At 47.7% G+C, this 22,500-nt stretch overlaps 1 protein-coding gene across 1 annotated transcript in view; it reads right to left on the bottom strand.

Moving 5' to 3' along the window:
- The window catches only part of ppfia1 (PTPRF interacting protein alpha 1), a 65,027-nt gene that overhangs the window by 11,287 nt on the left and 31,240 nt on the right, over nucleotides 1–22,500 (bottom strand). Inside the window, 10 exon segments of the mRNA XM_067420177.1 lie at nucleotides 577–674; nucleotides 6,367–6,542; nucleotides 10,933–10,959; nucleotides 11,073–11,135; nucleotides 11,532–11,732; nucleotides 12,442–12,523; nucleotides 14,560–14,656; nucleotides 15,691–15,860; nucleotides 16,020–16,141; nucleotides 22,077–22,106. Of these exon segments, the coding sequence (XP_067276278.1) occupies nucleotides 577–674; nucleotides 6,367–6,542; nucleotides 10,933–10,959; nucleotides 11,073–11,135; nucleotides 11,532–11,732; nucleotides 12,442–12,523; nucleotides 14,560–14,656; nucleotides 15,691–15,860; nucleotides 16,020–16,141; nucleotides 22,077–22,106 (1,066 nt within the window).

Genomic DNA, 22,500 nt, shown 5'->3' with positions numbered 1-22,500 from the left:
TTCAGTTTAGTCGTGTCTGCATTACATTTGCAATTACATTTTTTGTTTGTTTACCTTAATGTTAAAATTATATTGTCAGATATGTGACATTTATTTTTGTAGGGTTGTAGCGATGCTTTCTTTTCCCAGAACGAATGTGAACACATTAATGCTTTCAGTCTCAGTTATTATTTTTTATTTTTTTTTAAATGTTATTTAAATAGAATTTACCCACTAATAGCAATATCGTATCGCATTATTTAACTGGGTATCGCATATCGCATTTTTCTTCAATATTGCACAGCCCTAACACACATGCATTTAAGGACACACCCCAGCACATCTGCGCGCACACACACACACACACACACACACATATTAAAGGGGTGATGAATTGAGAAATCAACTATCATCGTGGCATGATGTGGTGAAACACCGCCTCTACCGAATAAGGAGCACGTCTAATTCAGTATGATGTTTCTGAATGTAAAAACCACACGAACCTCATTAGTTGACCTCAGACAACAGTATAAAAAAAAAAAGTTCATGACACACACACACACACACACACAGAGGGGAAATAACGAGAACGCCAACCTTTGACTTCAACCTGGGACTCCTCACGTCTCCGCTCGAGGTCTTTTCTGTCATAGTTCAGTCGCCTCAAACACATGACACCGCACTGAAAACTGTTCCTGTGGGGGGGGGAGAGAGAGAGAGAGAGAGAGAGAGAGAGAGGGGGAGAGACAGAGAGAGAGAGAGAGAGAGAGAGAGAGGAGAGAGAGAGAGAGAGAGAGAGAGAGAGAGAGAGAGAGAGAGAGAGAGAGAGAGAGAGAGAGAGAGGGGAGAGAGAGAGAGAGAGAGACAGAGAGAGAGAGAGAGAGAGAGAGAGAGAGAGAGAGAGAGAGAGAGGGGGAGAGAGAGAGAGAGAAGAGAGAGAGAGAGAGAGAGAGAGAGAGAGAGAGAGAGAGAGAGAGAGAGAGAGAGAGAGAGAGAGAGAGAGAGAGAGAGAGAGAGAGAGAGAGAGAGAGAGAGAGAGAGAGAGAGAGACAGAGAGAGAGAGAGAGAGAGAGAGAGAGAGAGAGAGAGAGAGACAGAGAGAGAGAGAGAGAGAGATCAGAGCTGAAGATACACCACACAGTAGGGGTGTGCGATATATATCGTCTGTGATAATATCATAATTGTCATTTTAACGTTGTGCGATCTGACATTATCGAGTATATCCCTCACACACACCCAGAGAGTGTGTGTGCGCATAGCGTTACACGACGTCGGGATGTAGTCTGGTACTGAGGATTACTTAGACTACTGTGGGTGCACGCTTTCACTGCAAGTGAAGTTTACTAAACACAAATTTAATATTAAGTGACTTATATTTTAGACACAACATGGCCCATTTTACTCCATTTCGCCAACGAGAATAGTTCAAAAAGTCACAGCACTGTAATCGCGTCTGAGCGACACACACACGGTTTATCCTTAATGAACGAATCAGCTTTTTGAATGAATCAATGATTCAGTGACTAATATAGATTAAGAGGAATTATAAATGAATCAGTCGTTTGAATGAATCGGCTGAATCTAAATGACTCACTCATTAAGTGACTTGCTGCTGCCTAGTGGCGGTTTTAATTTCACATTTAAAGAATCTTTTCATATTTTAAATCATTTCAAATATCAGTATTCAACGTCATGTGTTTAAAACCTCAAAGTTCATTAAACAGTAAAGTGTAAACGCCACTTCAAATGCAGCTTCTGTCTCCTCTCCAATGCGAAGATGAATTTTGTTGATACTTATTTAATTTGATTGGTAATTGCCTATTGTGTCTTATTATTATAATTTAATTTGATTAAATTCATGAAATTAACACAAAGATGATGCATGTATATAATTAAGTAAAAATAAATAAATAAATTATATATATATATAAATATAAACATAAACACTCTCAGCAAAATATCGTCTAATTATCGTTATCGAGAAAATAAAACCGCAGCCCAGACTGGAAGCATAACGAGCTGACTAGCGATTAGCTATTCTAGGGATGGCACAATTCTCAATATAATATTGAACCGTTCGGTACGGCATTGACGAAATATGGCCGTAGTGTCCGTGACGTCAGCTATAGGATACCGATGAGCCGTTCTGAAGCGTAAAGTAGAGACGAGCCGTCGCCACTTGCGAGTGCGTCATCGCGAGTCACTCCCAGATAACAGAAAATGGGCAAAGAGGCGGCGTGTGGGCGGAGCTTATGGGGTGTGAGCGGAGTTTATGGGGTGTGGGCGGGGTTTATGGGGTGTGGGTGGAGCTTATGGGGTGTGAGCGGAGTTTATGGGGTGTGGGCGGGGCTTATGGGGTGTGGGTGGAGCTTATGTGACACAATGACTATAGACGGCGGATAAATGGCTATCCACCTGTCACTCAAAGTAACCACGCCCTTAATTATGCAGAACTTTAAGGCTTTATATAACGTAAACAAATGAGTTATAAAATAATTCACCCCATCACAGTCGTCATGAAGGGCAATATTAGCCGTGTAGACCAAAACCACAATTGGTCCCAGACTGTAAACGTGTTTTTCTGCTGTAAAGTTGGGCATTTTAACATGAGCTCAATTAGACTCCGCTGCTTCTGGAGCCGCTCTAGTGGCCAGTGGATGAACTGCAGTCTACATTACTTCCGTATCGGAGGAGCCGCTTGGTCAGCACTATAGTTATTGACAATCACTGAAGTTCATCATTTGCTGCGTTTTAAAGCCTTGCCGGTTAAACGTTTCATTGGCTGCTTATGCGCTGTTTGACATGAGCGGAGCGCACTAAAGCCCGTCACACACACACACGATTACTGGACTAATGTCTTACTGCGCTGATACTGTCACACACACACACACACATGGTTAACATATATAAACACAGTCGGTTATGTCTACAGAGAAAGTAAAGTCGTGTGTGTGTGTGAGATATTATAGTGAACACTTGTCCTTAAAGGGACAGTTCACCTCTAAAATTATGTTAATAAAACAACAAAAGAAAGAAAATCACTCACTGCTTTCATATAAAAAAATAAAATAAAACCTTTTAATACAGTAGCTTTTAATGAATGTATATTGAAGACTATGTACTGTTTTAATTTTACATTTATTCATTCAACTTCATACTTAAATGCTGCCACTCCAAATCTTTATATATTTATTTTATATTATACAATACACTAGGAATGTGTGCAAGGGCTTTTAAAGTAAAGTTAAATTTAAGTAAAGGTTACCCCTCCTTGAACTGTCACCTTATTGTGGTGGAGGGGTTTGAGTACCTGAATGATCCTAGGAGCTATGTTGTCTGGGGCTTTATGCCCCTGGTAGGGCCTCCCAAGCAAACAGGTCCTTGGTGACGGGTCAGACTAAGAGCGGCATGGCGCAGCCGGGGCCCCCACCCTGGAGCCAGGCCCGGGGTTGGGGCTCGTATGCGAGCGCCTGGTGGTCAGGCCTTTCCCCATGGGGCCCGGCTGGGCTCAGCCCGAAAGAGAGACGTGGGGCCGCCCTCCCGAGGCCCCTGACGACCCGATCTCTGGACACGGAAACTGGCTCTAGGGACGTGGAATGTCACCTTGTTGACGGGGAAGGAGCCTGAGCTTGTGCGGGAGGTCGAGAGATACCGACTAGAAATAGTTGGGCTCAACCTCCACGCACAGCTTGGGCTCTGGAACCACACTTCTGGAGAGAGGCTGGACTCTCTACCACTCTGGAGTTGCCCATGGTGAGAGTGGCGGACTGGAGTGGGTTTGCTTATAGCCCCCCAGCTCAGCCGCCATGTGTTAGAGTTCACCCCGGTGAGCGAGAGGGTCGCTTCCCTGCGCCTTCGAGTCGGGAATAGGTCTCTCACTGTCATTTGTGCCTACGGGCCGAACGGCAGTGCAGAGTACCCAGCCCTCTTGGGGTCTCTGGGAGGGGTGCTGGATAGTGCTCCGACTACTCTGACTATCGTTCTACTGGTTGACTTCAACGCCCACGTGGGCAGCGACAGAGACATGATTGGGCTTGATTGGGAGGAACGGCCCCCCTGATCTGAACCCAAGCGGTGTTCTGTTATTGGACTTTTTGTGCTAACCATGGCTTGTCCATAACGAACACCATGTTCAAGCATAAGGGTGTCTATCAGTGCACATGGCACCAGGACACCCTAGGCCTAAGGTCGATGATCGACTTTGTCGTTGTCTCATCTGACCTCCGGCCGTATGTCTTGGACACTTGGGTAAAGAGAGGGGCGGAGCTGTCAACCGATCACTACCTGGTGGTGAGTTGGATCCGATGGCGGGGGAGGAAGCTGGACAAGACTCGAAGACCCAAACGTACTGTGAGGGTCTGTTGGGAACGTTTGGCTGAACCCCGTCAGAGAGATCTTCAACTTCCACCTCCGGCAGAGCTTCGACCGGATCCGAGGGAGTCTGGAGATATTGAGTCCAAATGGACCATGTTCTCCACCTCCATTGTCTTTGGAGGCGGGCAATCCCCGAACCTGGTGGTGGACACCGCAAGTAAGGAACGCCGTCAAGCTGAAGAAGGAGTCCTATCGGGCCTGGCTGGCTTGTGGGGCTCCTGAGGCAGCTGACAGGTACCGGCAGGCCAAGCGGACGGCAGCCCGGGTAGTTGTGGAGGCAAAACTCGGGCCTGGGAGAGTTCGGTGAGGCCATGGAGAAAGACTATCGGTTGGCCTTGAAGAGATTCTGGCAAACCGTTCCGACGCCTCAGGAGGGGGAAGCAGTGCCCTACCAACACTGTCTACAGTGGAGATGGGCAGCCTCTGACCTCAGGTGAGGATATTGTTGGACGGTGGAAGGAATACTTCGAGGATCTCCTCAAGACCACCGACACGTCTTCCTTTGAGGAAGCAGTGGCTGAGGGGTCGGGGGGGGGACTCTTCCATCACCCGGGCTGAAGTCATCGAGGTAGTTAATAAGCTCCTCGGTGGCAAGGCGCCGGGGGTGGATGAGATTCGCCCTGAGTACCTTAAGTCTCTGGATGTTGTGGGGCTGTCTTGGCTGACACGCCTCTGCAGCATCGCGTGGCGGTTGGGGACAGTACCTATGGACTGGCAGACCAGGGTGGTGATCCCTCTTTTCAAGAAGGGGGACCGGAGAGTGTGTTAAACTACAGGGGGATCACACTTCTCAGCCTCCCAGGGAAAGTCTATGCCAGGGTAATGGAGAGGAGGATTCGGCCGATAGTGGAACCTTGGAATCAGGAGAAGCAGTGTGGTTTTCGTCCCAGTCGTGGAACACTGAACCAGCTCTATATCCTTTCCAGGGTGCTGGAGGGTTCATGGGAGTTTGCCAAACCAGTCCAAATGTGCTTTGTGGATTTGGAGAAGGCATTCGACTGTGTTCCTCGTGGCACCCTGTGGTGGGTGCTCTGGGAGTATGGGGTCCGGGGCCCCCTGCTTAGGGCTGTTCGGTCCCTTTACGACCAGAGCAGGAGCTTGGTTCGCATTGCCGTCAGTAAGTCAAATTTGTTCCCGGTGCATGTTGGTTTCCGGCAGGGCTGCCCTTTGTCACCGGTTCTGTTCATAATTTATATGGACAAAATTTGTAGATGCAGCTAAGGGCCGGAGAGTGTCCGGTTTGGGGACCACTGTCGTGGTGAAGAAGGAGCTGAGCCGTAAGGAGAAGCTCTCGATTTACCGGTCAATCTACGTTCCCACGCTCACCTGTGTGTCATGACCGAAAGGACAAGACCCCGGATACAGGCGGCTGAAATAAGCTTTCTCCGCAGGGTGGCTGGGCGCTCCCTTAGAGATAGGGTGAGAAGCTCGGTCACTCGGGAGGAGCTCAGAGTAGAGCCGTTGCTCCTTCACATCGAGAGGAGCCAGCTGAGGTGGCTCGGGCATCTATTTCGGATGCCTCCTGGACGCCTTCCCAGGGAGGTGTTCCGGGCATGTCCCACCGGGAGGAGGCCCCGGGGAAGACCCAGGACACGCTGGAGGGATTATGTCTCCCGGCTGGCCTGGGAACGCCTCGGGGTACCCCTGGAGGAGCTGGAGGAAGTGGCCAGGGAGAAGGAAGTCTGGGCGTCTCTGCTTAGACTGTTGCCCCCGCGACCCGGCCCCGGATAAGCGGAAGATAATGGACGGATGGATAAATTTAAGTAAGGTTTTTCAAGTCTTTGAAGTGAAATAAAGAAAGAGTATTGCAATAAAAACATTTCTCCTTAACCTCTTTCTGTTCCTGTCGCCGAAGAACAGAAGAGCAAAAAACCGACCCGGAAACCGAGGTGTGTGTTGAACCGTGGACTGACTGAATTGTGGCACGTTTTGAGCTGACTGACCTGTGGAAGCTGTCCACCATTTTGAGCTGACTGACCTGTGGAAGCTGTCCACCATTTTGAGCTGACTGACCTGTGGAAGCTGTCCACCATTTTGAGCTGACTGCGCAGGTCTTTTTTGGTCAGATGATCCAGCATTCGTGCGTCGACCAGCGACTCCATGAAGTAACTCCGGTACTGAGGTAAGCCGAGGCTCGGCAGCCATTCGTTCCCAATCCATTCGTGGTTCATGTCCCCGTAGGCCAGAGTCTGAGAGCAAACAACACACACTGATCAACACCAAACACTACACACACACTGATCAACACCAAACACTACACACACACACACACACAACACAACACACACTGATCAACACCAAACACTACACACACACTGATCAACACCAAACACTACACACACACACACACAACACAACACACACTGATCAACACCAAATACTACACACACCAAACACACGCTGATCAACACCAAACACTACACACACACAACACAACACACACAACACAACACAACACACACTGATCAACACCAAATACTACACATACCAAACACATGCTGATCAACACCAAACACTACACACACACACAACACAACACACACTGATCAACACCAAATACTACACACACCAAACACACGCTGATCAACACCAAACACTACACACACACACAACACAACACACACTGATCAACACCAAATACTACACACACCAAACACACGCTGATCAACACCAAACACTACACACACACACACAACACAACACACACTGATCAACACCAAATACTACACATACCAAACACATGCTGATCAACACCAAACACTACACACACACACAACACAACACACACTGATCAACACCAAATACTACACACACCAAACACACGCTGATCAACACCAAACACTACACACACACACAACACAACACACACTGATCAACACCAAATACTACACACACCAAACACACGCTGATCAACACCAAACACTACACACACACACAACACAACACACACTGATCAACACCAAATACTACACACACCAAACACACGCTGATCAACACCAAACACTACACACACACACACAACACAACACACACTGATCAACACCAAATACTACACATACCAAACACATGCTGATCAACACCAAACACTACACACACACACAACACAACACACACTGATCAACACCAAATACTACACACACCAAACACACGCTGATCAACACCAAACACTACACACACACACAACACAACACACACTGATCAACACCAAATACTACACACACCAAACACACGCTGATCAACACCAAACACTACACACACACACAACACAACACACACTGATCAACACCAAATACTACACACACCAAACACACGCTGATCAACACCAAACACTACACACACACACAACACAACACACACTGATCAACACCAAATACTACACACACCAAACACACGCTGATCAACACCAAACACTACACACACACACAACACAACACACACACACAACACAACACACACTGATCAACACCAAATACTACACACACCAAACACACGCTGATCAACACCAAACACTACACACACACACAACACAACACACACTGATCAACACCAAATACTACACACACCAAACACACGCTGATCAACACCAAACACTACACACACACACAACACAACACACACTGATCAACACCAAATACTACACACACCAAACACACGCTGATCAACACCAAACACTACACACACACACAACACAACACACACTGATCAACACCAAATACTACACACACCAAACACACGCTGATCAACACCAAACACTACACACACACACAACACAACACACACTGATCAACACCAAATACTACACACACCAAACACACGCTGATCAACACCAAACACTACACACACACACAACACAACACACACTGATCAACACCAAATACTACACACACCAAACACACGCTGATCAACACCAAACACTACACACACACACAACACACACTGATCAACACCAAACACTACACGCACACAACAACACGCACTGATCAACACCAAACACTACACACACACACAACACAACACACACTGATCAACACCAAATACTACACACACCAAACACACGCTGATCAACACCAAACACTACACACACACACAACACACACTGATCAACACCAAACACTACACGCACACAACAACACGCACTGATCAACACCAAACACTACACACACACACAACACAACACACACTGATCAACACCAAATACTACACACACCAAACACACGCTGATCAACACCAAACACTACACGCACACAACAACACGCACTGATCAACACCAAACACTACACACACACACGTTCACTGCTGACATGACACGATCGGATGAATTAAGCACTTTGATGAAGTTTGCATTATTGATTCTGTTCTTCATCAGTGAAGCTGCTTTGAAATAAAGTGCGATAGAAATAAAGCCGACTTGACAAAATATAACGACACACATCAAGAAAGCTGACACAGAAGCCGTGAGACTGATCACACACTGCAAACGTGCTCTTCTTACTCAGTCCGTTTGTCCCGTTTCTGATTGAAATCTTGTGTCTTGTTAATTTAGATTATTTTTCTCCCCCATCGGCAGATCATTTTGGCTGTTTTCAGCAAAAGCTCTCTTGATGTAGAAATGTTCCCCATGACACGAGCACTAATATCTGCTGTCGCTTCACTGGTCTAGTAAATGTGTGTTGATTTAAGAATGTTCAGATATTTGGACTGGAAACGAGAAATAAATGCTAAATGAGAAGAGCATTATTTGCAGTGTGTTAGTAGCTGCGTTTCCATTACAGATTTGCGAAAAACTTTTGCGATATTTCTTAAATGTCGATAAAAAACGATTGCGATATGGCAGCGTTCCCATAGCTGCGGTTATGCGACTAAAGCGCATTATTTTCCTCTGGCGATGGGCCATTCCAGACTGATGGCACTGGGTAGGGTTGCATATACACCGCACTGGCCATTATTATTATCGGAAGGAGACGTGTGTGTTATCCCAGCATTAATGGCAAGGAAAGCCCCTTAGGTTACTGAAGCGGCACGGAGGTGTGTGTGTGTGTGTGTGTGTGTCAGATCTGCTTCAAGGTCTTCCTGATAATGTGGCATTCCTGTGTTTAGACTCCAGTATTCCTGTAATCATACTGTCTTTTATGAGTTTAATAAAGAGCTCCGTCTCGTCTTCTCTCCAAACGTCATCTGTAACGAATGATCGACTTTTACGCGTGATTGGTTGGCGCAGAGAAGAGCGAGATGTTGGAATTTGCATGGTAACTCAAATGTTTTTTTTTGCCACTGTCGTTATTTTGGCTTGACATGTCGTTTGTTGGGCATAAGAACTGAATTTAGAAATGCTTTGGAAAAGAAAAAATTGGCATTTAATAAACACAAATTTTTCTTTATATGGAGACAGCGTTTGGAGTGAGTGCATGCAGGATAATTAGATCCCTGAGTCCGCAAATAAAAGTAGACAATTTATAGTTTATAATGATGTCTTGAACTTGATTTGTCGAGCTAATCTGTAGAGCTAAAAATGGCAGAGTACTGCGAGTTGTTTCCGCTGTCCTAAAGGAGGAAGGAAAAAAATGAGAACGTCAGCGCTTTTATCAGCCGTGGGTTAAAGAAACAGCCTAACTACGAAACTAAATAGGCTGCGTTCAGGCCTAACATTAGCCTGTATTATTATTATTTTAATGTATATGTTGATTATGAAAAGTGAGCAGCATGAGTAAGAAGATTCGCAATATGTTTGAGATGGGGAGTCACATGATATTGATCACTGAGTTTTATTTTCTAGAAAGTTTTGTATAAATTGTATTTTTATTTTGACCGATGTTTCATCAGTTGCCTGTATATTAAATAAGAAGCAAACCAAGACGGTCTGGAGTGTCGTGTGTAGCTGGCCTGTTTCCTCGGCCTCTGAGTACGGCTGAAGCTATCGCTCTCTCTGTTTTAACACATCTCTAATTACAGTAGGCCTACTTTATCTGTGTCTGCACCGGGGTCCGTGATCACTGGGTTAAAGTTACGCCACTGTCCTTATTAGGAGAAAATATGTCCGTTTAACTACATTATATCTTGTTATTATGACACAGTTGAGTGGAAAATGCCCTATGTTGCAGCAATGCGGCACCGCACCTGTAAATGCGGAAAAACCTTTCCATTGCAGTTTCGAATTGCCTGAAAAACCGCCTCAGGAGAGCGTAGAGCGTAGCTTTTTTGCGATATATGGGAGTTTTTGAGAAATATTTGCGCATTTTCAATTCACAATTTCAATTTGCGCAATTTGAAGGGTAATGGAAACGCGGCTAGTGATCCAGAAACTCAGGCTTCAGACGTGAGCCTCACCAGCCCATCGAGAACACGTCCAGAACACACACACACACACCTTACAGGAACCCTAACCCTTACTGTAAGAGTTCTGTCAAACTAAATGACTGGGCCGTGTTCCTGACAGATCGGGAGACTCACACTCCATACATACGTGCAGTAACAACACACACAGCCACAGAAGAGAAAGGCAGAGCTGTGTGTGTGTGTGTGTGTGTGTGTGTGTGTGTGTGTGTGTGTGTGTGTGTGTGTGTGTGTGTGTGTGGTTCAAACCTGGGCCCAGCCACCCTCCTCATCCTCCTGGTGTTAGCGGTTAGCATGTGGAGCGAGGGGAGGTGAGTCAGTAGCAGAAGGTCAAAGGTCAATCATACAGTAAATCATCATCATCATCACCACACTATAATCTGACTGACCGTGAGCGGCGCGGCGGATAAACTCTCCATCTCCTCGTGTGTGAGCCACACATTCCCAGAGCACTACAGGTCCACCAGTGCGGACAGATGAGGAGTGGAGAGGGTTAATGAGCAGCAGGAACATTAGTCAAAGCGGCACAATCATCCCGTCAGGGGTTAGTGTGTGAGGCATGCAAGAGAGAGGCAGAACGGACACCGTTGTGTGTGTGAGTGAGAGAGGGAGAGAGAGTGTGTGTGTGTGACATATGAGGACCCAAATGTGTATAATGCCATGGGTATGACACAGGTATTACAGGAGAGGGTGAAATATGAGGACATTACCCATGGCCCCACTTTACAAAAGGCTTATAAATCACACAGGAGGAGTTTTAGTGAGAAAGTAAAAATGCAGAATGTTTCCTGTGATGGGTAGGTTTAGGGGCTGTGTGTGTGTGTGTGAGTGTGAGTGTGTGTGAGTACCGTTCTGGAGGTAGGGGGCGCTGACGGGCTGGTGAGGGACATGATCTCCTGGATAGCCAGCCGTAGTTTGAGGCGGTGGAGAGGGTTGCTGATGCCGATCTCACGCTGGATCTCAGTGTCCGACAGCGCAGACATTATGGCTCCGCTCTTCACATTGGCACGGCAGGCGGCCACATACCACGCCGGCATTCCGACCCACAGCTGACACACACACACACACACACACACACACACACACACACACACACACACACACACACACACACACACACACACACACACACACACAGACATTAGTGAGGACATTACATAGATTTCCATTGATTTCATATCAGGTTACTGATACTTTTTATTCCCTAACCCAACCCAACCAATCACACACACTCACACTCACACACTATCATCACACTCTTCCTGAGCCACAGCATGACATTACAATTGCCTTTGCATCACAAATTTTGGACTGATTGTCATTAGGGTGATCACCACACTACTCAGTATTTTTGTCTTGTTTTAGTCAAAATATCTAAAAATTCTTACATTAAGAAACTTTTACTAGTCAATAAAAAGTATTGTCTAGTTTTGTGAAAAATAACTCCAAATGAAGAGAGTTTTTGCTTAAAATAAGATAAATAATCTGCCAATGGGGTGAGAAAAATAATTTTGTTTTCTGTTTGAATTAAGATTATTTTTCTCACCCCATTGGCAGATTATTTATCTTATTTTAAGCAAAAACTCTATTTTGAGTTATTTTTCCAAAACAAGACAATAATTTGTACTTGTCTAATAAATGTTTCTTTGCAGTGAGCGGGATGATGTGCTGCGGCTCCGCAGCGTGGCGATGGTCACCCTAATTGTCGTGTGAAGCTGAAGTCTCCTATAGTGAGCGGCTGTTGCTGTAAAATCGCACCTCGAGCCACACCACAACCGTGGGGCCGTCCCACTGGGCGAAGGGCAGGCCCTGCCGACAGGCTTCCTCCAGCAACTCATGCCTGAAAACACAAACACACCCTCATTACCGGCCGGCCTGAGGACAGAGCGGGCTATCGGGAGGCGAGCGGCGAGCGGACAGCACAGGGGGAGGCGGATTAGCAGAGGAGAGGAGAGAGAAATAACCCCGAACATCTTCACTTACACCAACAAATAATCTCCAGGACACAGGCATTCAAACAGCAACGCCCATGTCAATACCAAACGTTACAAGCACACCACGCGTCCTGCTTTAGTCCAAATATCTAAACTTTCTTACATTAAGAAACATTTACTAGACAAGTACAAATTATTGTCTTGTTTTGGGAAAAATAACTCTAAATGAAGAGAGTTTTTGCTTAAAATAAGATAAATAATCTGCCAATGGGGTGAGAAAAATAATCTTGTTTTCTGTTTGAATTAAGATTATTTTTCTCACCCCATTGGCAGATTATTTATCTTATTTTAAGCAAAAACTCTCTTCATTTTGAGTTATTTTCCCCAAAACTAGACAATTACTTTTGCTTGTCTAGTAAATACTTCTTGTTTTAAGAATGTTTAGATGTTTGGACTCGAAACAGGACAGAAGTACTGCGTAAGAAGAGCATGTTTTGCGGTGTAAACTAACGCAGAGCTCTCGGAATCAGCTGCCCCTTCCGTCAGCATCTGGTTATCCGCTGCGGCTAAAGCTCCAGATCCTGAAGCCGTTTACCGCGGTAAAGCTCGGTGTGTTAGTAGAGCTGAAGCGATGAAGGCAAGCATGAGGCGTGCAGGAGGAGTTCATGCCCACATGGAGGCGGTCTCACACACACTTACCCTGAGTTTGGGCTATGAGAGACAGATGAAGGAGTGTGTGAGGAGAGGGAGGGAAAACAACCAGAATGAGCCACAGCAGGACTGATGGGTGATGAGACATGATCATGATGACTAGGCCTGCCGCCATAACTACCGTTAGTTTCACAACATATCGGCCCAAAATAATCGGGGAAACTATATTAGTCATTTTAAGACTATTTTATGCCACTGAATATATAATCCTAATATAACAGCATAATAATGCAAGTAGACCTACACACTTTCAAATGACAACCTTTTAATTCTTTAGATCATGGAAATTAAGGGTAAAAAAAATATATTATCCTAAATATAATTTTAAAAAATGAATGCAAAGTAAATAAACACGCTCCCTCGTGAAACGGGACCTCAATCATTTTTTTGTGAGGCAATATATCGGCCATTACGTCAGGCGGCATTAGAGGCGATTGAGTGTTATAATCACGGAGCGACTGGAAGAATCACACGGCAAAACACACTCTCCTCACTCAGCCATTGTGTCTCGTTTCCAGTCTGAATATCTGACAATTCTTAAATCAAGATGATTTACTCAAAATGATCTGCAATGGGGTGAGAAAAATAATCTGATTTGTGTTTGAAATCTTGTTTCTTGTTTCCGTCCCAATCAGAAATCAGATTATTGTTCATTGGCAGATCATTTGGTCTGTTTTAAGCAAAAACACGTATTTTAATTTAATTCAATAAAACAGGAAAAAAATCTCATGTCGTTTTACTGATCTAGTAAATTAATCTTGATTTAAGAATTGTTTGATATTTGGACTGGAAGCGAGACAAACACTAAATCAGAAGAGCACGTTCTGCAGTGTGTGATTAGTCCTGTGAAGCTCTGTGTAAATAAACGTGACGTCACATGACTCTCCGAGCTGGGGTAAATATATCCCCATCGCTCCAATGCTTTCTGAACGCCTGTTTTCTTGTGTGTGCGTGTGTGTGTGTGTGTGTGGGCATGTTTTTGTGACATATGAGGACACAAATGTGTGTAATCCCATGGGTATGACACAGGTATTACAGGAGAGGGTGAAATATGAGGACATTACCCATGTCCAAACGTGTGTGTGTGTTATTGAGGGACGCCGCTGGGATGTTCGGAAGCATCGGGGCCTTTACTCCTCTACGGTGAGTGTCATTAAAGCGCCGCAGCATTGAGTGGACACTGATGGAGACGATAAGCATCAGAGGATGTGTGCGACGAATGCAGACTCACTTCTTCTGCAGTTTTCTGTTCTTCTCCGCAGGGCCGCCCAGTTTGCCGAGCGACATGGCGTCCGGAGAGGAGCTTCCATCAGGCGTTCCTGCTGGAGCTGATCGACACACACACACACACACACACACACACACACACACACACACACACACACACACGTCACTTCCTCAACTACAGCATCGTGTGATTTGGGGAAGCCTGAATGTTTCCTCACAGCATGGTGCAGAAGGATTGAGTGTGTGTGTGTGTGTGTGTGTGTGTGTGTGTGTGCACTGCAAAAAATGCTTTTATTACTTTGTGTTTTTGTCTTCTTTTAGTCAAAATACCTAAATATTCTTACATTAAGAAACATTTACTAGACAAGTACAAATCGTCTTATTTTGGGGAAATAACTCAAAATGAAGAGAGTTTCTGCTTAAGATAAGATAAATAATCTGCCAATGGGGTGAGCAGAATAATCTTATATCTGTTTGAATTAAGATTAGTTTGATTATCCCATTGGCAGATTATTTATCTTATTTCATGGAAATATCTTATGGAAAAAACTCTTCATTTTGAGTTATTTGGTCCCAAGACGATTACTTTGGCTTGTCTAGTAAATACTTCTTGGTTTAAGAATTGTTTGATATTTAGACGAGAAACAAGACAGAAATACTAAGTAAGAAGAGCATGTTTTGCAGTGTGTGTGTGTGTGTGTGTGTGTGGATGTGTGTTTGTGTGTGTGTGAGTGTGTGAGGTTAGATGTGAGCTTTAAAAGTGTGTGTGTGTGTGTATGTGTGTTTGTGTTTGTGAGTGTGTGAGGTTAGATGTGAGCTTTAAGAGTGTGTGTGTGTGTGTGTGTGTGTGTGTGTGTGTGTGTGTGTGTGTGTGTGTGTGTGTGTGTGTGTGTGTGTGTGTGTGTGTGTGTGTGGATGTGTGTTTGTGTGTGTGTGAGTGTGTGAGGTTAGATGTGAGCTTTAAAAGTGTGTGTGTGTGTGTGTGTGTATGTGTTTGTGAGTGTGTGAGGTTAGATGTGAGCTTTAAGAGTGTGTGTGTGTATGTCTGTTTGTGTGTGTGTGTGTGTGTGTGAGGTTAGATGTGAGCTTTAAGAGTGTGTGTGTGTGTGTGTGTGTGTGTGTGTGTCTCACACACCTGCGACCGCAGACTCCTTCCCCCCAGCACTGGCTCGGCTCTTCTCCTTCTTGGCGAACAGACGGCCGATCGACACCTTGATGCTCTTCTTCTTGGCGCCCTTGTTGAGCGAGTCCTGACTGCTGTTGCTGCTGCTGGGATTACTGCCCGCTCCATCCTGCAGCCCCGCACTGCACACACACACACACACACACACACACACACGTCAGGTACACACACACACACACACACACACACACACACACACACACACACACACACACACACACACACACACAAGGCACATCACACACACGGCACATCACTCACACACACACACACACACTGACCCCCGCACGTCTCTGATGTCCTCGTGGCTGGCGGTGTGCAGCGCTCTGTGGAGTCTCATGGAGGACGGGGTGGAGGGAGGAGACGTCTCACATCTGATGGTGGCTTTATCGTCCTGAGCACACTGCACACACACACACACACACACACACACACACACACACACACATTACAGACATAAAACACTGTAACTGGGGCTGTTTGGACATCAGTTTTATGTTTTTAGCTAATTGTAAGGCCACCTAATGTAAATGAAAAAATCATACATATAGCGAGGCTCGCGTGTGTTTGACGCATTAAACGTGTGCACGCGTGCTGACCTCTACACGTGTGCTGTATGTGTGTGCTGACCTCTACACGTGTGCTGTGGTGTGAGCTCTACACGCGTGCTGTGGTGTGAGCTCTACACGTGTCCTGTGGTGTGAGCTCTACACGCGTGCTGTGGTGTGAGCTCTACACGCGTGCTGTGGTGTGTGTGAGCTCTACACGTGTGCTGTGGTGTGTGTGAGCTCTACACGTGCTGTGGTGTGTGTGAGCTCTACACGCGTGCTGTGGTGTGTGTGTAAGCTCTACACGCGTGCTGTGGTGTGTGTGTAAGCTCTACACGCGTGCTGTGGTGTGTGTGTAAGCTCTACACGCGTGCTGTGGTGTGTGTGTAAGCTCTACACGCGTGCTGTGGTGTGTGTGAGCTCTACACGCGTGCTGGGGTGTGTGTGAGCTCTACACGCGTGCTGGGGTGTGTGTGAGCTCTACACGCGTGCTGGGGTGTGTGTGAGCTCTACACGCGTGCTGGGGTGTGTGTGAGCTCTACACGCGTGCTGGGGTGTGTGTGAGCTCTACACGCGTGCTGGGGTGTGTGTGAGCTCTACACGCGTGCTGGGGTGTGTGTGAGCTCTACACGCGTGCTGGGGTGTGTGTGAGCTCTACACGCGTGCTGTGGTGTGTGTGAGCTCTACACGCGTGCTGTGGTGTGTGTGAGCTCTACACGCGTGCTGTGGTGTGTGTGAGCTCTACACGTGTGCTGTGGTGTGTGTGTGAGCTCTACACGTGTGCTGTGGTGTGAGCTTTACACGTGTGCTGTGGTGTGTGTGTGAGCTCTACACGTGTGCTGTGGTGTGTGTGAGCTCTACACGTGTGCTGTGGTGTGTGTTAGAGCTCTACACGTGTGCTGTGGTGTGTGTTAAAGCTCTACACGTGTGCTGTGGTGTGTGTGTGAGCTCTACACGCGTGCTGTGGTGTGTGTGAGCTCTACACGTGTGCTGTGGTGTGTGTGAGCTCTACACGTGTGCTGTGGTGTGTGTGTGAGCTCTACACGCGTGCTGTGGTGTGTGTGAGCTCTACACGTGTGCTGTGGTGTGTGTGAGCTCTACACGTGTGCTGTGGTGTGTGTGTGAGCTCTACACGCGTGCTGTGGTGTGTGTGAGCTCTACACGTGTGCTGTGGTGTGTGTGTGAGCTCTACACGTGTGCTGTGGTGTGAGCTCTACACACGTGCTGTGGTGTGTGTTAGAGCTCTACACGTGTGCTGTGGTGTGTGTGAGCTCTACACGTGTGCTGTGGTGTGTGTTAGAGCTCTACACGTGTGCTGTGGTGTGTGTTAGTGCTCTACACGTGTGCTGTGGTGTGTGTTAGAGCTCTACACGTGTGCTGTGGTGTGTGTGAGCTCTACACGTGTGCTGTGGTGTGTGTTAGAGCTCTACACGCGTGCTGTGGTGTGTGTTAGAGCTCTACACGCGTGCTGTGGTGTGTGTTAGAGCTCTACACGTGTGCTGTGGTGTGTGTTAGAGCTCTACACGCGTGCTGTGGTGTGTGTTAGAGCGTGTGCTGTGGTGTGTGTTAGAGCTCTACACGTGTGCTGTGGTGTGTGTTAGAGCTCTACACGTGTGCTGTGGTGTGAGCTCTACACGTGTGCTGTGGTGTGTGTTAGAGCTCTACACGTGTGCTGTGGTGTGTGTTAGAGCTCTACACGTGTGCTGTGGTGTGTGTTAGAGCTCTACACGTGTGCTGTGGTGTGTGTGAGCTCTACACGTGTGCTGTGGTGTGAGCTCTACACGTGTGCTGTGGTGTGAGCTCTACACGTGTGCTGTGGTGTGTGTTAGAGCTCTACACGTGTGCTGTGGTGTGTGTGAGCTCTACACGTGTGCTGTGGTGTGTGTTAGAGCTCTACACGCGTGCTGTGGTGTGTGTTAGAGCTCTACACGCGTGCTGTGGTGTGTGTTAGAGCTCTACACGTGTGCTGTGGTGTGTGTTAGAGCTCTACACGCGTGCTTTGGTGTGTGTTAGAGCTCTACACGTGTGCTGTGGTGTGTGTTAGAGCTCTACACGTGTGCTGTGGTGTGTGTTAGAGCTCTACACGTGTGCTGTGGTGTGTGTTAGAGCTCTACACGTGTGCTGTGGTGTGAGCTCTACACGTGTGCTGTGGTGTGTGTTAGAGCTCTACACGTGTGCTGTGGTGTGTGTTAGAGCTCTACACGTGTGCTGTGGTGTGTGTTAGAGCTCTACACGTGTGCTGTGGTGTGTGTGAGCTCTACACGTGTGCTGTGGTGTGAGCTCTACACGTGTGCTGTGGTGTGAGCTCTACACGTGTGCTGTGGTGTGTGTGAGCTCTACACGTGTGCTGTGGTGTGTGTTAGAGCTCTACACGCGTGCTGTGGTGTGTGTTAGAGCTCTACACGCGTGCTGTGGTGTGTGAGAGCTCTACACGCGTGCTGTGGTGTGTGTGAGCTCTACACGCGTGCTGTGGTGTGTGTGAGCTCTACACGCGTGCTGTGGTGTGTGTTAGAGCTCTACACGTGTGCTGTGGTGTGTGTTAGAGCTCTACACGCGTGCTGTGGTGTGTGTGAGCTCTACACGCGTGCTGTGGTGTGTGTGAGCTCTACACGCGTGCTGTAGTGTGTGTTAGAGCTCTACACGTGTGCTGTGGTGTGTGAGAGCTCTACACGCGTGCTGTGGTGTGTGTGAGCTCTACACGTGTGCTGTGGTGTGTGTTAGAGCTCTACACGTGTGCTGTGGTGTGTGTTAGAGCTCTACACGTGTGCTGTGGTGTGTGTTAGAGCTCTACACGTGTGCTGTGGTGTGTGTTAGAGCTCTACACGTGTGCTGTGGTGTGTGTGAGCTCTACACGTGTGCTGTGGTGTGTGTGAGCTCTACACGTGTGCTGTGGTGTGTGTGAGCTCTACACGTGTGCTGTGGTGTGTGTGAGCTCTACACGTGTGCTGTGGTGTGTGCTCTACACATGTGCTGTGGTGTGTGCTCTACACGTGTGCTGTGGTGTGTGTTAGAGCTCTACATGTGTGCTGTGGTGTGTGTTAGAGCTCTACACGTGTGCTGTGGCGTGTGTTAGAGCTCTACACGCGTGCTGTGGTGTGTGTGAGCTCTACACGTGTGCTGTGGTGTGTGCTCTACACGTGTGCTGTGGTGTGTGCTCTACACGTGTGCTGTGGTGTGTGTTAGAGCTCTACACGTGTGCTGTGGTGTGTGTTAGAGCTCTACACGTGTGCTGTGGTGTGTGTGTTAGAGCTCTACACGTGTGCTGTGGTGTGTGTGTGAGCTCTACACGTGTGCTGTGGTGTGTGTGTGAGCTCTACACGTGTGCTGTGGTGTGAGCTCTACACGTGTGCTGTGGTGTGTGTGAGCTCTACACGTGTGCTGTGGTGTGTGTGTGTGAGCTCTACACGTGTGCTGTGGTGTGTGTGTGAGCTCTACACGTGTGCTGTGGTGTGTGTGTGAGCTCTACACGTGTGCTGTGGTGTGTGTGTGAGCTCTACACGTGTGCTGTGGTGTGAGCTCTACACGTGTGCTGTGGTGTGTGTGAGCTCTACACACGTGCTGTGGTGTGTGTGAGCTCTACACGTGTGCTGTGGTGTGTGTGAGCTCTACACGTGTGCTGTGGTGTGTGTTAGAGCTCTACACGTGTGCTGTGGTGTGTGTGAGCTCTACACGCGTGCTGTGGTGTGTGTTAGAGCTCTACACGTGTGCTGTGGTGTGTGTGAGCTCTACACGTGTGCTGTGGTGTGTGTTAGAGCTCTACACGCGTGCTGTGGTGTGTGTTAGAGCTCTACACGTGTGCTGTGGTGTGTGTGAGCTCTACACGTGTGCTGTGGTGTGTGTTAGAGCTCTACACGTGTGCTGTGGTGTGTGTTAGAGCTCTACACGTGTGCTGTGGTGTGTGTGAGCTCTACACGTGTGCTGTGGTGTGTGTTAGAGCTCTACACGTGTGCTGTGGTGTGTGTTAGAGCTCTACACGCGTGCTGTGGTGTGTGTGAGCTCTACACGTGTGCTGTGGTGTGTGCTCTACACGTGTGCTGTGGTGTGTGTTAGAGCTCTACACGTGTGCTGTGGTGTGTGTTAGAGCTCTACACGTGTGCTGTGGTGTGAGCTCTACACGTGTGCTGTGGTGTGTGTGTGAGCTCTACACGTGTGCTGTGGTGTGTGTGTGAGCTCTACACGTGTGCTGTGGTGTGAGCTCTACACGTGTGCTGTGGTGTGTGTTAGAGCTCTACACGCGTGCTGTGGTGTGTGTTAGAGCTCTACACGTGTGCTGTGGTGTGTGTGTGAGCTCTACACGTGTGCTGTGGTGTGTGTGTGAGCTCTACACGTGTGCTGTGGTGTGAGCTCTACACGTGTGCTGTGGTGTGTGTGAGCTCTACACGTGTGCTGTGGTGTGTGTGTGTGAGCTCTACACGTGTGCTGTGGTGTGTGTGTGAGCTCTACACGTGTGCTGTGGTGTGTGTTAGAGCTCTACACGTGTGCTGTGGTGTGAGCTCTACACGTGTGCTGTGGTGTGTGCTCTACACGTGTGCTGTGGTGTGTGTTAGAGCTCTACACATGTGCTGTGGTGTGTGTGTGAGCTCTACACGTGTGCTGTGGTGTGAGCTCTACACGTGTGCTGTGGTGTGTGTGTGAGCTCTACACGTGTGCTGTGGTGTGTGTGTGAGCTCTACACGTGTGCTGTGGTGTGAGCTCTACACGTGTGCTGTGGTGTGAGCTCTACACGTGTGCTGTGGTGTGTGTGAGCTCTACACACGTGCTGTGGTGTGTGTGAGCTCTACACGCGTGCTGTGGTGTGTGTTAGAGCTCTACACGCGTGCTGTGGTGTGTGTGAGCTCTACACGTGTGCTGTGGTGTGTGTGAGCTCTACACACGTGCTGTGGTGTGTGTGAGCTCTACACGCGTGCTGTGGTGTGTGTTAGAGCTCTACACGTGTGCTGTGGTGTGTGTTAGAGCTCTACACGTGTGCTGTGGTGTGTGTTAGAGCTCTACACGTGTGCTGTGGTGTGTGTGAGCTCTACACGTGTGCTGTGGTGTGTGTTAGAGCTCTACACGTGTGCTGTGGTGTGTGTGAGCTCTACACGTGTGCTGTGGTGTGTGTGAGCTCTACACGTGTGCTGTGGTGTGAGCTCTACACGCGTGCTGTGGTGTGTGTGAGCTCTACACGTGTGCTGTGGTGTGTGTGAGCTCTACACGCGTGCTGTGGTGTGTGTTAGAGCTCTACACGTGTGCTGTGGTGTGTGTTAGAGCTCTACACGTGTGCTGTGGTGTGTGTGAGCTCTACACGCGTGCTGTGGTGTGTGTTAGAGCTCTACACGTGTGCTGTGGTGTGTGTGAGCTCTACACGTGTGCTGTGGTGTGTGTTAGAGCTCTACACGTGTGCTGTGGTGTGTGTGAGCTCTACACGTGTGCTGTGGTGTGTGTTAGAGCTCTACACGCGTGCTGTGGTGTGTGTTAGAGCTCTACACGTGTGCTGTGGTGTGTGTTAGAGCTCTACACGTGTGCTGTGGTGTGTGTTAGAGCTCTACACGTGTGCTGTGGTGTGTGTGAGCTCTACACGCGTGCTGTGGTGTGTGTTAGAGCTCTACACGCGTGCTGTGGTGTGTGTGAGCTCTACACGTGTGCTGTGGTGTGTGTGAGCTCTACACGTGTGCTGTGGTGTGTGTTAGAGCTCTACACGCGTGCTGTGGTGTGTGTTAGAGCTCTACACGTGTGCTGTGGTGTGTGTGAGAGCTCGGTCCGTGTTGAGATGCAGAGGTTACACATGGCAGCGCAGCTTCTCTATATTACCTTCCTACGGTGCTTCCGCAAATCGCTAGGCTGTTGGAAGCGCAAGCAAATGGAGAAAGAGAAGAAACAAGCAGTTAGCAGCATTACAGATAAAAGCACAGAAGCAGCTGGGGAGAAAAGATCTGGACACACACACACACACACACACACACACACACGCACGCACACGCACTGAGAAAAGCAGGAGGGGCATTAACGGAAAAAAACTTTTCTTCCTCAGTATTGTCGTCTCGTTTCTAGTCAAAATATCTAAAAAATCTTAAATCAAGTTTATTTTTTAGACAAGCAAAAGTAATTCTCGTTTTGGGAAAAAATAGTTTTTTTGCTTAAAATAAGATAAATAATCTGCCACTGGGGTGAGAAAAATAATCTTAATTCAAACTGAAAACAAGATTATTTATCTTAATTTGAGCAAAAAAATTAT

Source organism: Pseudorasbora parva, chromosome 16, assembly GCF_024679245.1.
Source record: "Pseudorasbora parva isolate DD20220531a chromosome 16, ASM2467924v1, whole genome shotgun sequence".
NCBI classification, from domain to species: domain Eukaryota; kingdom Metazoa; phylum Chordata; class Actinopteri; order Cypriniformes; family Gobionidae; genus Pseudorasbora; species Pseudorasbora parva.
Note: the sequence above shows the minus strand (reverse complement) of the source record. Positions and strands in the feature narration are given on the sequence as shown.